The 12,065-nt window shown below is 50.8% G+C and overlaps 2 protein-coding genes across 3 annotated transcripts in view; one reads left to right on the plus strand and one right to left on the minus strand.

Annotated features, from left to right (window-relative positions):
- Slc39a11 (solute carrier family 39 member 11) overlaps positions 1–12,065 on the minus strand; it is a 432,379-nt gene that overhangs the window by 395,165 nt on the left and 25,149 nt on the right. The gene's annotated exons all lie outside the window — the stretch shown is intronic.
- Sstr2 (somatostatin receptor 2) lies at positions 3,625–11,112 on the plus strand. 2 transcript variants are annotated; one of them, XM_031351833.1, is made up of 3 exons: positions 3,625–4,386; positions 9,262–10,344; positions 10,684–11,112. In XM_031351833.1, exons 2-3 carry the CDS (start codon positions 9,334–9,336, stop codon positions 10,729–10,731), a joined length of 1,059 nt encoding a protein of 352 aa, XP_031207693.1. In that variant the 5' UTR covers positions 3,625–4,386; positions 9,262–9,333; the 3' UTR covers positions 10,732–11,112. The 2 variants fall into 2 exon arrangements, with proteins under 2 accessions (XP_031207693.1, XP_031207692.1); XM_031351832.1 differs by having other exon boundaries at positions 3,633–4,386; positions 9,262–11,112.

Consider the following 12,065-nt stretch of genomic DNA (forward strand, 5'->3'; position numbering starts at 1 on the left):
CATCTAATCAACTTGTAGAAGATGGAGCTGCTAACCTCTGTTGCTCTGGGTAATGCACTGTGGGTACTCACAAAGCAAGCAGCTTGAACAGGTAGCTTAGCGACCCTGAAGAACTCAGGTTCTCTGTGCCCTGGTTGGTCCATTCAGAAAAGGGAACACTAATCGGGCTTTGTAAAACTGCAGCGAGGATGCAGAGAATTAACACAAAGTGCCCAGTGCAGAACTGGGTAAGCACTCAATACATGTTCAAATGGATTCATAGGAAGGTTCTCGGGGCTACGTCAAGTGTGAAACACTGGGGTAGATAAAGGCCAGCCAGGTTCTTGCCTCAAGATGTCTTCAAATGATCAAATTAAGGGTTCCAGTGGCAGTACCAGGGGTATTCAAGGGTTACTGAGACCACAGACATATGCCCTGTGCAAGACAATGGGCCAGGAATGAATGGCACCTCATGGTGTTCTTAGGAGGCAGGTGTGATGGGCACCTCTCCTGAGCTGCCCACGCTCTCCTCCTGAAGGGCCTGTGACAGGTGAGCACTCCAGTAAGCACCAAGGAGTGTCCCTGAAGACAGCTGCATCGTCCCCAACTCTCACTGAGGACTTGTTCCAGGATGAGGGCTAAGAAACCTCGTTATGTTAACAGGCCTGACATGCTAGGGGAAGAGAGATGCTGGGACCAGTGGGGGCAAGGACTCCCTCCCCTCATCCAGGGATTCGAGGCCATGTGGGCCATGTCCTATGGAAGAAGCCTGATGCTGTCTTTCGACTCCAAACTCAACTCCTGCCTTTCTATTCCCTTGCTGAATGAATGGTCTTGGGCGAGCCACCTGGCCTCTCTGAGTCTGGCTTCCTCACTTACACAACCATGGGGCATTGGCTCTACACATCAGAGGCTCCGAGGTCCCTCATGGGCCCAGTGGTCTTTGTGCACTTCCAGTAAGATGGAGAAGGGAGTCGGAAGAGGGGTGAGGGAAGGGATAGCTGGCTCCAGACTTATGAGCAGTTTCCAAAGAGGTTCCATAAGCAAGGAGAGAGAAGGGGAGAAAGAAGGGAAGAAAGGGGTTCCCATTGTCCTTGTGCATCTAAGCCCTCAAGCCCTCTAGGCCAAATGGGCGTAGCTTTAAAGAATCATGGTAATCACATAGCATATTTTCCAAACAAAACATCGAGGCCAGGCATGGTGGCACATAGCTGCAATCCCAGCTCTCTAGAGGCAGAGGCAGGAGGACTGCCACAAGTTTGAGGCCAGTGAGCTCCAAAGCAACCCCACATGTGACATGCTGCAGCTTAGGGGCCTTGCTCTTTCTCCATCCACAGAAATGTCACATGTGCAGATGACAGACCCCATGCCAGATGCCAGATGGACACCACCAATCAGTCCAGCTCTCCTACGCCTCACACTTTTCCCCTAAACTGCAGCATTTCCATCTGCCAAATGGATGGCAGAGGAACAATTGCTCCCCATTTAGTTGATAAAGCCTCTAAGCGACCAGACAGAATGACCTACTTGAGAGTTCCCAGTCCGTTGTCTGCTGAACTCCCAGGCCATTACTGTTCGTCATTTCCTGCCACCTAGCGTCCCTCTGATAAGTGCAAACATGAAGAGGTGTTCGTTTCATTGGCTTAAAGATACCAAGCAAAGGACTGCTCTTCCAGAGGTCCTGAGTTCAATTTCCAGCAACCAAGCGGCTCACAAACATCTGTAATGGGATCAGATGCCCTCTTCTGGTGTGCCTGAAGACAGCTACAGTGTACTCATATACATAAAGATAAATAAATAAATCTTTTTAAAAAAAGCATACCAAGCAAATCAGTGAGGAGATTACCTCTTCTGCAACCCCTGTATTTCTCTGGTTCAAGTTACTTAGTTACCAAAGGAGCTGCTGAAGGAGGACAGGCCCGAGACAGATTGCTGGGGGAGTGTCAAAAGGGCAAGGTTATTGTCAAAGAGGGAATGGGAACTCAAACGTGGAGGATGGAGGGGCGGTGCAGGAAAGCCAAAGGTGATCTCAGGGCTCTGTGGAGGCATTCACAGGTGGGGGGAGGGGAGACAGGCACGCAGGAACCCGACAAAATCAATAATTGTTCTAGATGGCATTTTCTGCTGTCAAGGTCAAAGTGTTCAGATCTCACGGGGCCAGCTGCAAAAAAGATAGTCATGCCGGGGTTCCCATCTATCCACTGGGGCTGAGCCTGTCAGACCCGACCCAGAGAGCTAGAGAAAGACTTCCCAAGTGCCTGAAGGGCGGATTTTATTGTGTGTGCTCAGCATGTTAAGAGCACACAGAAATGATCCCCACGCTGTTTGGGAAAGGATTATTTAGCTGATAAGAGCAGCCTGCTTTTTTGTTGGTGGTGTTGATATGGAACCAAAGGTACAGAAACCAAAAAACTGTACACTGCCCCCTGGGGGTCACCTTGTGTATGAGAGAAGGGGCCGCTGAGAGCTAGGGGCTCCTGTTTTTTGCAGGAGCTATTTTTCTAAAGAACACAGAAACTGAGCAGCGACAGCTGAAGAACTTTTACAAGGTCACATAACAGCCAAGGAGATCTGAACTCACATCGGACATTTCCTGGCTCTTCGTTCTTCTCTGTTCCTGCCAGGGTTTTAAACTAGAGTGGGCAATATGCATTGTAACAACTGTGTCTCAGAGGTAGGAGGAGGCCTGAGCTCATTCACGGCTCCTTCTTTCCCCCGAAGGCCACTCCCCTTGTCCTGAGAGCTGCACTATTCAGCCCCTCAACCCTGCCCATAATAAATAAATAAATAAATAAATAAATAAATAAATAAATAAATAAATATAAACTAAAGACAAGCTGACCTCAACACCACTAGAACCTGACAACCCCTACCTCAATCTCCATCAAATCCACAAGAGCCCACACATCTCATAGAGATGGTGCCAGTGGGCGACACTCTGACTTACAAGCTATTCTGGGCTGCTTCTACCTGCTGGCTGGCTCCCTTTCCCTGTCAAAACTCACACCACTCACACAACTTCTGGATTTATGCGTTTCCCAGATGAACGCGCAAGAAGATTATAAACAGGATGGTCGCATGAGGACCCACAGAGAAAGTTAATCAAGGTTTGCTTTCTGATTTTTCATGTTCTAGAAACCACCCGGGTGTGCTCGCTGTCTCTGTCTGTCTCTGCCTGCCTCTCTCTCTCTCTCTCTCTCTCTCTCTCTCTCTCTCTCTCTCTCTCTCTCTCTCTCTCTCTCTGTGTGTGTGTGTGTGTGTGTGTGAGAGAGAGAGAGAGAGAGAGAGAGAGGAAGAGGAAGAGAGAGAGAGAGCGGTGTGGTGAGAGGTGAGGGAAGAGAGGCGACAGGATTGATTATGACTTATTAAACTATTGGAACGCCGGCTGAATCATCGCAGTCAAAAAATAAGTAGCTGCAACTTGATGCGACACATCTCCCACTTCTTGCGAGTCCCTCTTTGCTCCCGCAGAGCGCCAGAGCGCGCGTAGGCGGAACGGTTGGGCTGGGGCTGGGTCAGACCAGCAAGCAGTGACTGACGGGCTAAATTAAAGCTAGGAGAGACTGCATGGCCCCGGGGCCTCCAGTTGGGAGACCGGTGGAGCCCGCGGAGCCTGCAGGCTGCGGGAACTGAGGCCAGGTGCCCTCGCACACCTGCAAGCGCCTGCCTGGGAGACCCGCTTGCTGCTGTCACCCCTTTTTCCTCTGCCCTTAGCCTGGCTCTGCAACCTGTGTCCTGTTCCCAGGACTGGTCCGTGGTAGGCACGGCTTTGCAAACTTGAGAACGCGTCTTAAAGGTCCCGGAGCTAGTCGAGGTCACCCCAGTGGCCGCACCAGCTGCCTGGAATTTGTTGGGTAAAACCGGACCGAGTCTCTAAAATTGGAAAGAAAGCCACGCGCGCCCTCGTCGGGAGGAGTCGTGGGGACACTGACATCGCTTCACCATCCAACAACATCAAGGGTCCGCTGTCTTATCCTGACTGGGCGCCCTGGGCCACCGGCAGGTTTTCTCCACTCTGCTCACCGGGTCCTACAGGACCCGGCAGGCGGAGCCAAGCTGCCGTGACGTCACTGGCGGGGGCGTGGGGAAGTGTGCCCAGGGGCTGCCACCCTCCCGGGCCAATGCTAGCGGCGCAGCCATCGGCGCGCTCGCGAGGCCACCGGCGCCTGGAGCACCAGTGTGCGGCTGGGCGTCAATGATCTACAGGCCAGGCTAGCTCTCTCGGGGCCCAGGCAAGCTCTCTCTCAGACGCCAGAAGGGCCAGCCCGAGCCAGCCAAGGAAGCAGGGAGCCACTGCCGAGCGCCAAGCACCCGCTAAACCTGCCGCGCTCCCCGACCCCCGCTGGGTAAAGGACAGCTTCTGGGTGCTAGAGAGCACCGAGAAGAGAGTGCTCGTGGAACAGCAAGGTGAGGGGTGCGTGTGTGTATATGCGTGTGTCACCGAGAGTTGGAGGGAGGGACAAGCACACTTTGGGCACTTGCATGCATCTGCGCTGGGGATAGACCGCCGATCCCGGCGACCTGCATGTTGGTCCCGGCGCGCATATTCTCTGCTTTTGTGCCTTTGGAGGTGACAGGTGGATGAAGGATGCATATCCTGGTGTCTGGGGTGGAAAGGTAGTGTGTTCCGGGGCGGATTTGTTCTCAAAGCCAATGCCCAAGTACGGTGGCGTTGCTCTGCGAGCCCGAGTGTCCAGGTGGTAGCTGCGATGGGGGACAACTTATTTCCTAGCCACCTGCGAGAAACAGCCCTGGCCCAAGGAAAGCGAGACCAGCTAAAGGAGAAGGGACATGCCAAGTGCCACCACAGGGTCCACACTCTGAGACCTAAGTTAAGGAGGGACAGGTGATGGGGACGTCACCGAAAGAGAAGGAAACAGATTCTTCCGGGCTTTTTATCGCCCGATTCGTATGCGGTCAGGTCCCCCCCCCCACACACACACACACACACACACGCCCGCCGCCCTCAGGCACAGACTCTACCTAGATTGGAGAGAACCAACTACTGAATGGTCAGATCCCCAAGCGACAGTCAGAGCTCTTAGCTGTTCCTGGCACCTCAGTCCCCTCTGCGTTTCCAAAGTGGACATGCAGGCACCGCAGTCCACTCTCCCTTAGTCTTCGTAGAAACAGTGGCGATCCTTTAGGGAACACGTTGTTTCCAGGGTCAGCGAGTTATGGCCCCAAATATTTTCCTCACCCTAACTCTGTCACCCTGAGGCTCACTTATCCATCTCCGCCCCAATGGCGAGGGACACTCTTCCACTGTGGTAGACCACACAGGGCTGCTGCTGTCTAAGCCAGTGCTTAGACTCAAGTTCCAACCTCAGATTCTTGGAGAGGTGTGTGTGTGTGTGTGTGTGTGTGTGTGTGTGTGTGTGTGTGTGTAGGTATTTGGTAGGCTTGGGGGTGGGGAAGTCTTGAGGGCTCACAACAGAAAGATGTTGGAAAGAAACTAAAGCTGAGATGTCTCTCACAGAACCCACCTCACATTCTCTAGAACGAGAGGGGATTCCTGAGTAGAAATCCTTTCCCTCAGAGCCAGGACTCTCTCAGGGGAAGCCACCCACCCGGCCACAGGCCAGTATTCAACAGCTATGACACTGGAAAAGCAAAACAGAGACTCTGACTTCCAGACTTTCCGACTTCCCAGTGCATTTAATTTAACCACAATTCAACAAGTATCGACTGGTGACATTTGGAATTCACTTTCAGTGAGACAATCATAAAAGGAAAAGAAGCCACTTGGGAGAGCTTGGGCTCGTTATATAGGACTAGGGTTCTAAGCTCGTGTCTTCCATGGATATGGGGTTCCCAGCATATGACCTCCACCCACCTTCCAAGACTTCCCTCCCCAAAGTGGAGGTGTGTCTCAATCAATTTCAGAGAAAGGTGACACCCCCTCCATCCCACCCCACCCCCGCCATTCATTCCCGTCCTTCACAAAAGGCACAGTAGGGCTAATGAACCACATCAGGCCTTGAACCATCTCTGTCTTCCTCTGTCCCCTCCTCTTCTTTCTCTTCCCCCTCCCCTACTCCTCCTCCTTTTGGTCCTAAACAGGGATTCTACAGCCCAGGGGTTCTTCAGTCCTAGTCAGACACTGAAGTACCCTCTCACTGTCCCTAGATGGCATAAACTCATGGTTACTGTGAGATCTCACTGCAGGCAGCTTGAATAGGATTCTGGGTCTATAGAATTAAGTCACCGACAAGATGGGGAGGGGGCGGGGGGCAGGGGGAAGACAATGGAAATAACCCGAAATAATCTGGAGATACTAAAAAGAGTTTCTTTACAGCTTCTGGTTGTAATGGCCGTGCCTGCTTCTGCTTGCTTACCCAATGTAGACACAATGCGGTGGGTCCCCAAAATGCAAATATGAAAATCCCAGACCTCGCTGTACCAAGCTTGTGCTAGGGGGAATTAATGCAGAAAGAAAAGCCAGGCCGTCATTTGGCAGTGAGAATGAATCAGAGACAGAGGTGGGCAAGGATGGCACCTGCCTGTTGCTCGCTACATCTTTAACTTCCCTGCAGCCTCGACCAGCATTAGGCAATCATTCGGAGAAGTCCTCTGCTTCGAGGAAACATGTTCAGGCATGTGAACTAGAGATGCTGCACTCTCCAGCCCTTGACCAGCTCTCCTCTTCCTGGATGGACCTCCTGTACTGAGGTCTTCACTCTTCATACATACAAGACCCAGCCCCTAACTTCCTGAGAACCCCCCTGAGAAGGGCTGTGTCCTAATGCTAACATCCTTTGTTCACAGACTTATTTTCATGCAATTCACACACTATGTGACTTGATGCCCTTCTCCTCCATTGAAGTATTAGCTGCTAGAGGGCCCTAGCAGTGTGACACACACACGCACACACACACACAGACGTTTTATAATTGTGGTAAATCATTAATTATGGGTTGATCTGGTGCTTTACACCTTAGGCCAAGTCAACCGAATTCTCATTATTTTCTCAGCATGGAGGTCACTCGAGTCAGTGGCTTCACTCTAAGGCCCAAGAACCAGCCACCAGTTTCCATCCGCTGAGCATCAACTGGGGCACAGTGAAAATCACATAAGATTTGGGGCCAGCTGGCTCCTATCCAAGTGCCCACTCCACCAAGGACTCTAACTCTCTAAGCCTCAGTTTCCGCTGAGGGTGGACAGAATCCTTGCCTCCCGGTGAAGGGGACGATAAGTTTGAATGGACTCCATCAGTTTTTAAAAGCATCTTTTGACGTTCATGAAGAGCCTGCATCCCTCCCCTGGTTTCCCTTTTTTTTTTTTTTTTTTGTCCAAAGTCAGAGAACTGAAGGCAAAAGGCCTTTAGGAAAAGGGGTTTCCCAAATAGAGGTGGAGTGGGGAATGGAGAACATTGAGTATTAGAAAATCAAAACTAAAAGGAGGAGGAGGAGAGGAGTAGGAAGAGGGGGAAGAGAAGAAGGAAAAGGAGGAAGAAGAGAAGGAGGAGGAGGAGAAGGAGGAGGAGGAGAGAAGGATGAAGAGGGGGAAGAGAAGAAGGAGAAGGAGGAAGAGAAGGAGGAGGAAGAGAAGAAGGAGAAGAAGGAGGAGGAGGAGAAGGAGGAGGAGGAGAAGGAGGAGGAGGAGAGAAGGAGGAGAAGGAGGAAGAGAAGAAGGAGGAGGAGGAAGAGAAGGAGGAGGAAGAGAAGGAGGAAGAGGAGGAGGAGGAGGAAGAGGAACAGAAGGAGGAGGAGGAGAGGAGGAGGAAGAGAAGAAGGAGAAGGAAGAGGAGGAGAAGGAGGAGGAAGAGAAGAAGAAGAAGGAGGAGGAGGAGAAGGAGGAGGAAGAGAAGAAGGAGGAAGAGAAGAAGGAGGAAGAGAAGAAGGAGGAAGAGAAGAAGGAGGAGAAGGAGAAGGCCAGAAGCATTATCTTAAATAGACAGCCTGGCTCTTCCTTTAATATTAAAGACTATAACTTGATCCACTATGTAGGCAGGTTTCAATAGATTAGAGATAGTGAGACAGTAGGGGAGGTAACATCTATGAGGCTCCAATTATGAGCCTGCATGATGCTAGGCATTTGCACATATTTTCTCTGGTTTAACCCTCATGACACCCCTGTGTTGACAAAGGAGAGTTACAGCCGTTAAGGGCTGGGCATGAGATCACGTGGGGCTCAATGGGGGAGCCAAAGTTTGTTCTCCCTTTAACTTCTTGAGTTTTCCCACCATGGGAGGAGCCTAGAGTTCTTCTTGAGGACCCCGAATGCCGGTGTCAGACCCCTCCAGGGCCAGGGGCTGAAACCCTCCAAGATCTGCCTTTTTACAATCTGGACCAGTCAATTCCTTAGGGGTCAAAGTCTATGTGTTTGAAGCCATAGCCGTCCACCACATGTGCGTCATCTAGGATGATGGTTTAACTCAAACCCTTCCCCCACCATTTAAAAAAGACCTCAAAAAGTCTGCAGGCTGGCAGGCGGGCTGGCAGCGAGACAGAAAAAAAGAAAACTTGCTTTTCAATTGAAAAGTGCATAGGAGAGGAACAAGGGATGGTAGCTCACGACTGGAACCCCAAGCACCAGAGGCCCAGGCATGAGGAGTGCTGTGTACACAAAGTCACCTAAGGCTACAGAGTGAACTCCAGGCTAGCTCAGCTCAAAGAAGAAGGAGGAGGAGGGGGTGAGGGGAGGGGAGGGGGAAGATGAGGGATATGGGAGGAAAAAGAAGGAAGGAGGAAGGAAGAGTGGGATATGGTTCAGTCAGTAAAGCTCCTGACTTGCAAGCAAGAAGACCTGAGTTCAACCTCCAGAACCCCAGAAAACTGCTGCCAGAGGTGAGGCACATCTGTAATCACAGCGGCAGGGGAGGCAGACTCAGATGGACCTCTGCAGTTCACTGAACGGCTAGCCCAAGCTACATGGTGAAAACTCCTGACTCAAAAAGGGGTGGGGATACCGAACCTGTGCAAACACACACACACACACACACACACACACACACACACACACACACACCACACACACACACACACACACACACGCACACATACACACACATGCACACACATGCACACACACATATGCACACATACACACATATGCACACATGCACACACACACATACATACACATGCACACATACACACACACATACACACACACACATAAGCACACACACATACCACGAAGCAGCAGCAGCACACAGAATACACGAAAGAAAAAGAAAGAGGTAGGTGAGTGGAATGTGGAACTAAGAAGATGAACAAGAAACAGACAGAGCCCAAATAGCCTAGAACCCACGGTCACTTTTCCTGCTTCTTTTCCCAGATGTCACAATAGACTCTTGGCCCCCAGAGCCCAGTGAAGTGAGAGGAAGATCTCTGGGCCGCTTGGTTCTAGATGGACTGGAAAGCAGCCATGGAGATGAGCTCTGAGCAGTTCAATGGGAGCCAAGTATGGATGCCCTCTCCGTTTGACCTCAACGGCTCACTGGGGCCAAGCAATGGCTCCAACCAGACCGAGCCATACTACGACATGACAAGCAACGCAGTCCTCACGTTCATCTACTTCGTGGTGTGTGTAGTTGGGCTGTGTGGCAACACGCTCGTCATTTATGTCATTCTCCGCTACGCCAAGATGAAAACCATCACCAACATTTACATCCTCAACCTGGCCATCGCAGACGAGCTCTTCATGCTAGGGCTGCCTTTCTTGGCCATGCAGGTAGCGCTGGTCCACTGGCCTTTTGGCAAGGCCATCTGCCGGGTAGTCATGACTGTAGACGGCATCAATCAGTTCACCAGTATCTTCTGCTTGACGGTCATGAGCATCGACCGCTACCTGGCCGTGGTCCACCCCATCAAGTCAGCCAAATGGAGGCGGCCCCGGACAGCCAAGATGATCAATGTGGCCGTGTGGTGTGTGTCTCTGCTCGTCATTTTGCCCATCATGATATATGCTGGCCTCCGGAGCAACCAGTGGGGTAGGAGCAGCTGTACCATCAACTGGCCAGGCGAATCCGGTGCATGGTACACGGGTTTCATCATCTATGCCTTCATCCTGGGGTTCCTGGTGCCCCTTACCATCATTTGTCTCTGCTACCTGTTCATTATCATCAAGGTGAAGTCCTCTGGAATTCGAGTGGGATCATCCAAGAGGAAAAAGTCAGAGAAGAAGGTGACCCGAATGGTGTCCATTGTGGTGGCTGTCTTCATCTTCTGCTGGCTCCCCTTCTATATCTTCAACGTCTCTTCCGTGTCTGTAGCCATCAGTCCCACCCCTGCCCTGAAAGGCATGTTTGACTTTGTGGTGATCCTCACCTACGCCAACAGCTGTGCCAACCCCATCCTGTACGCCTTCTTGTCTGACAACTTCAAGAAAAGCTTCCAGAATGTTCTTTGCTTGGTCAAGGTGAGTGGGACGGAGGACGGGGAGAGAAGTGACAGTAAGCAGGACAAGTCCCGGCTGAATGAGACCACAGAGACCCAGAGGACCCTCCTCAATGGAGACCTCCAAACCAGTATCTGAACAACCCGGGAACGAAACATGCACACACACTAGCCAAGCCCTGCCTCCTGGCAGCGGGCTTCCGGTTCCCCGGCTTCCTGCCTCCCCTCCCCATCACACCTGGCTTCTAGAGCAGAGCAGTGTTCTACACACGCCCCGTCCAGAGAACAGGATTTGAGCCTGGCTTGTCTGAAAGTAGACCCCTCTGGTCCCATCTCCCCTAAAGTGAGCGTTTTCGTGCAGGCAGACAATTCAAAACCTGGAGAAGAGGACATCATTGCCTGGGTGTGACCTGGTGGAAAACAGCTGCCTGGCAGAAACCGGAAAAACCAAAACTAAATCAAAGTCCCCTGTGTACGTGCACCTACATGCTATGTAATCTTGTGACCTGATATTTACACTTGTATACCCCCCTCCTCAGTCCCTGCTGAGCCAACACACACGTGTCTTGTGTTTGTAAACCCAAGTAGCTAGTTCGTGTGTGTCTAGTATAGGTGGACATTTACCACAATGCTGAACCTGAAGAAAAGGACTCGCCATGTCTAGTCAATCTAATCCAAGCTTCCAGCATCTCTCTTGCACGGGCCTTTCCCAGACCCAGGAGGAGCATGAGCAGTATGTTCATATAATAATATGTTTTTGTAAAAAAAAAAAAAAAAGAATTGAAAGTAAGGTTGTTTTGTATTCTTTATCCTGGAGGGTCCCTGTGCTATATGCGGTCCTAGCCTCACAGGCGCCGCGTCTGCACCAGGCTGCGTGCTTCATCCATTTCAAGCAAGTTAAGTCAGAGTAAGAAGAGACAGTGAGAACGTTCCGAGAGTCAGAATGTAAATACGAATTTGCCTCTCAGATACAATCAGGTATTCATTTACCCAAAAGGACTTACAGGGTTGTGGCTGTAGAGCATTTATTTCATTTATCAAGACAAAGCCTGCTTTGAGATCAGATTCTAGTTTTCTTTCCTCCAATGCCTTTAGTTTCAGAAACCATTGGGGAAGGGAGGGGTCAGGAGACTGAAAGGCAAAAACCAGACTAGGATTCACAGGGGGAAACAATTTTCTCCTCAACACATACCCATACCTGTGTAAGTTCACACACACACACACACACACACACACACACACGCATACACAGACACACACACTCACACACAGACACACACACACACAGACACACACACAGACACACACACAGACACACACACACAAACACACACGCACATACACACAGACACACACACAAATAAATAATAATAAAAAGAAAAAGGAAGTAGAACTATACCTCTAAGGGAAACCATGAAATTGTCTTGTTTTCAATGCCAGATAGCACTTTTTAAAGAAAGGAAACAGAGATGTAATTCCACAACTCCTTAAAGGCGTTTCGGGTTGTCTTGTTCTTGGGCACAGGCTGTTGTTTTCTTCCTGTCTCTGTATATGCGGTGTGTATGTGTGTTTATGCCTGTGTCTGTGTGTGCATGAGTGTGTGTGTGTGTGTTCATGTGTGTATGTGCTTATGTGCATGTGTGTGTGCGCATGTGTGTGTGCCTGTGTGTGTGCCTGTGTGTGTGTGCTTCTGTGTGTGTCTGTGTGTGTGTCTGTGTGTGTGTGCCTGTGTGTGTGTGTGTG

Source organism: Mastomys coucha, unplaced genomic scaffold (assembly GCF_008632895.1).
Source record: "Mastomys coucha isolate ucsf_1 unplaced genomic scaffold, UCSF_Mcou_1 pScaffold5, whole genome shotgun sequence".
In the NCBI taxonomy this organism is placed as follows: Eukaryota; Metazoa; Chordata; class Mammalia; order Rodentia; family Muridae; genus Mastomys; species Mastomys coucha.

Excerpts from the sequence above, each read along its gene's own strand:
- Sstr2 (XM_031351832.1), top strand. The coding sequence starts at position 9,334 with ATGGACTGGAAAGCAGCCATGGAGATGAGCTCTGAGCAGTTCAATGGG.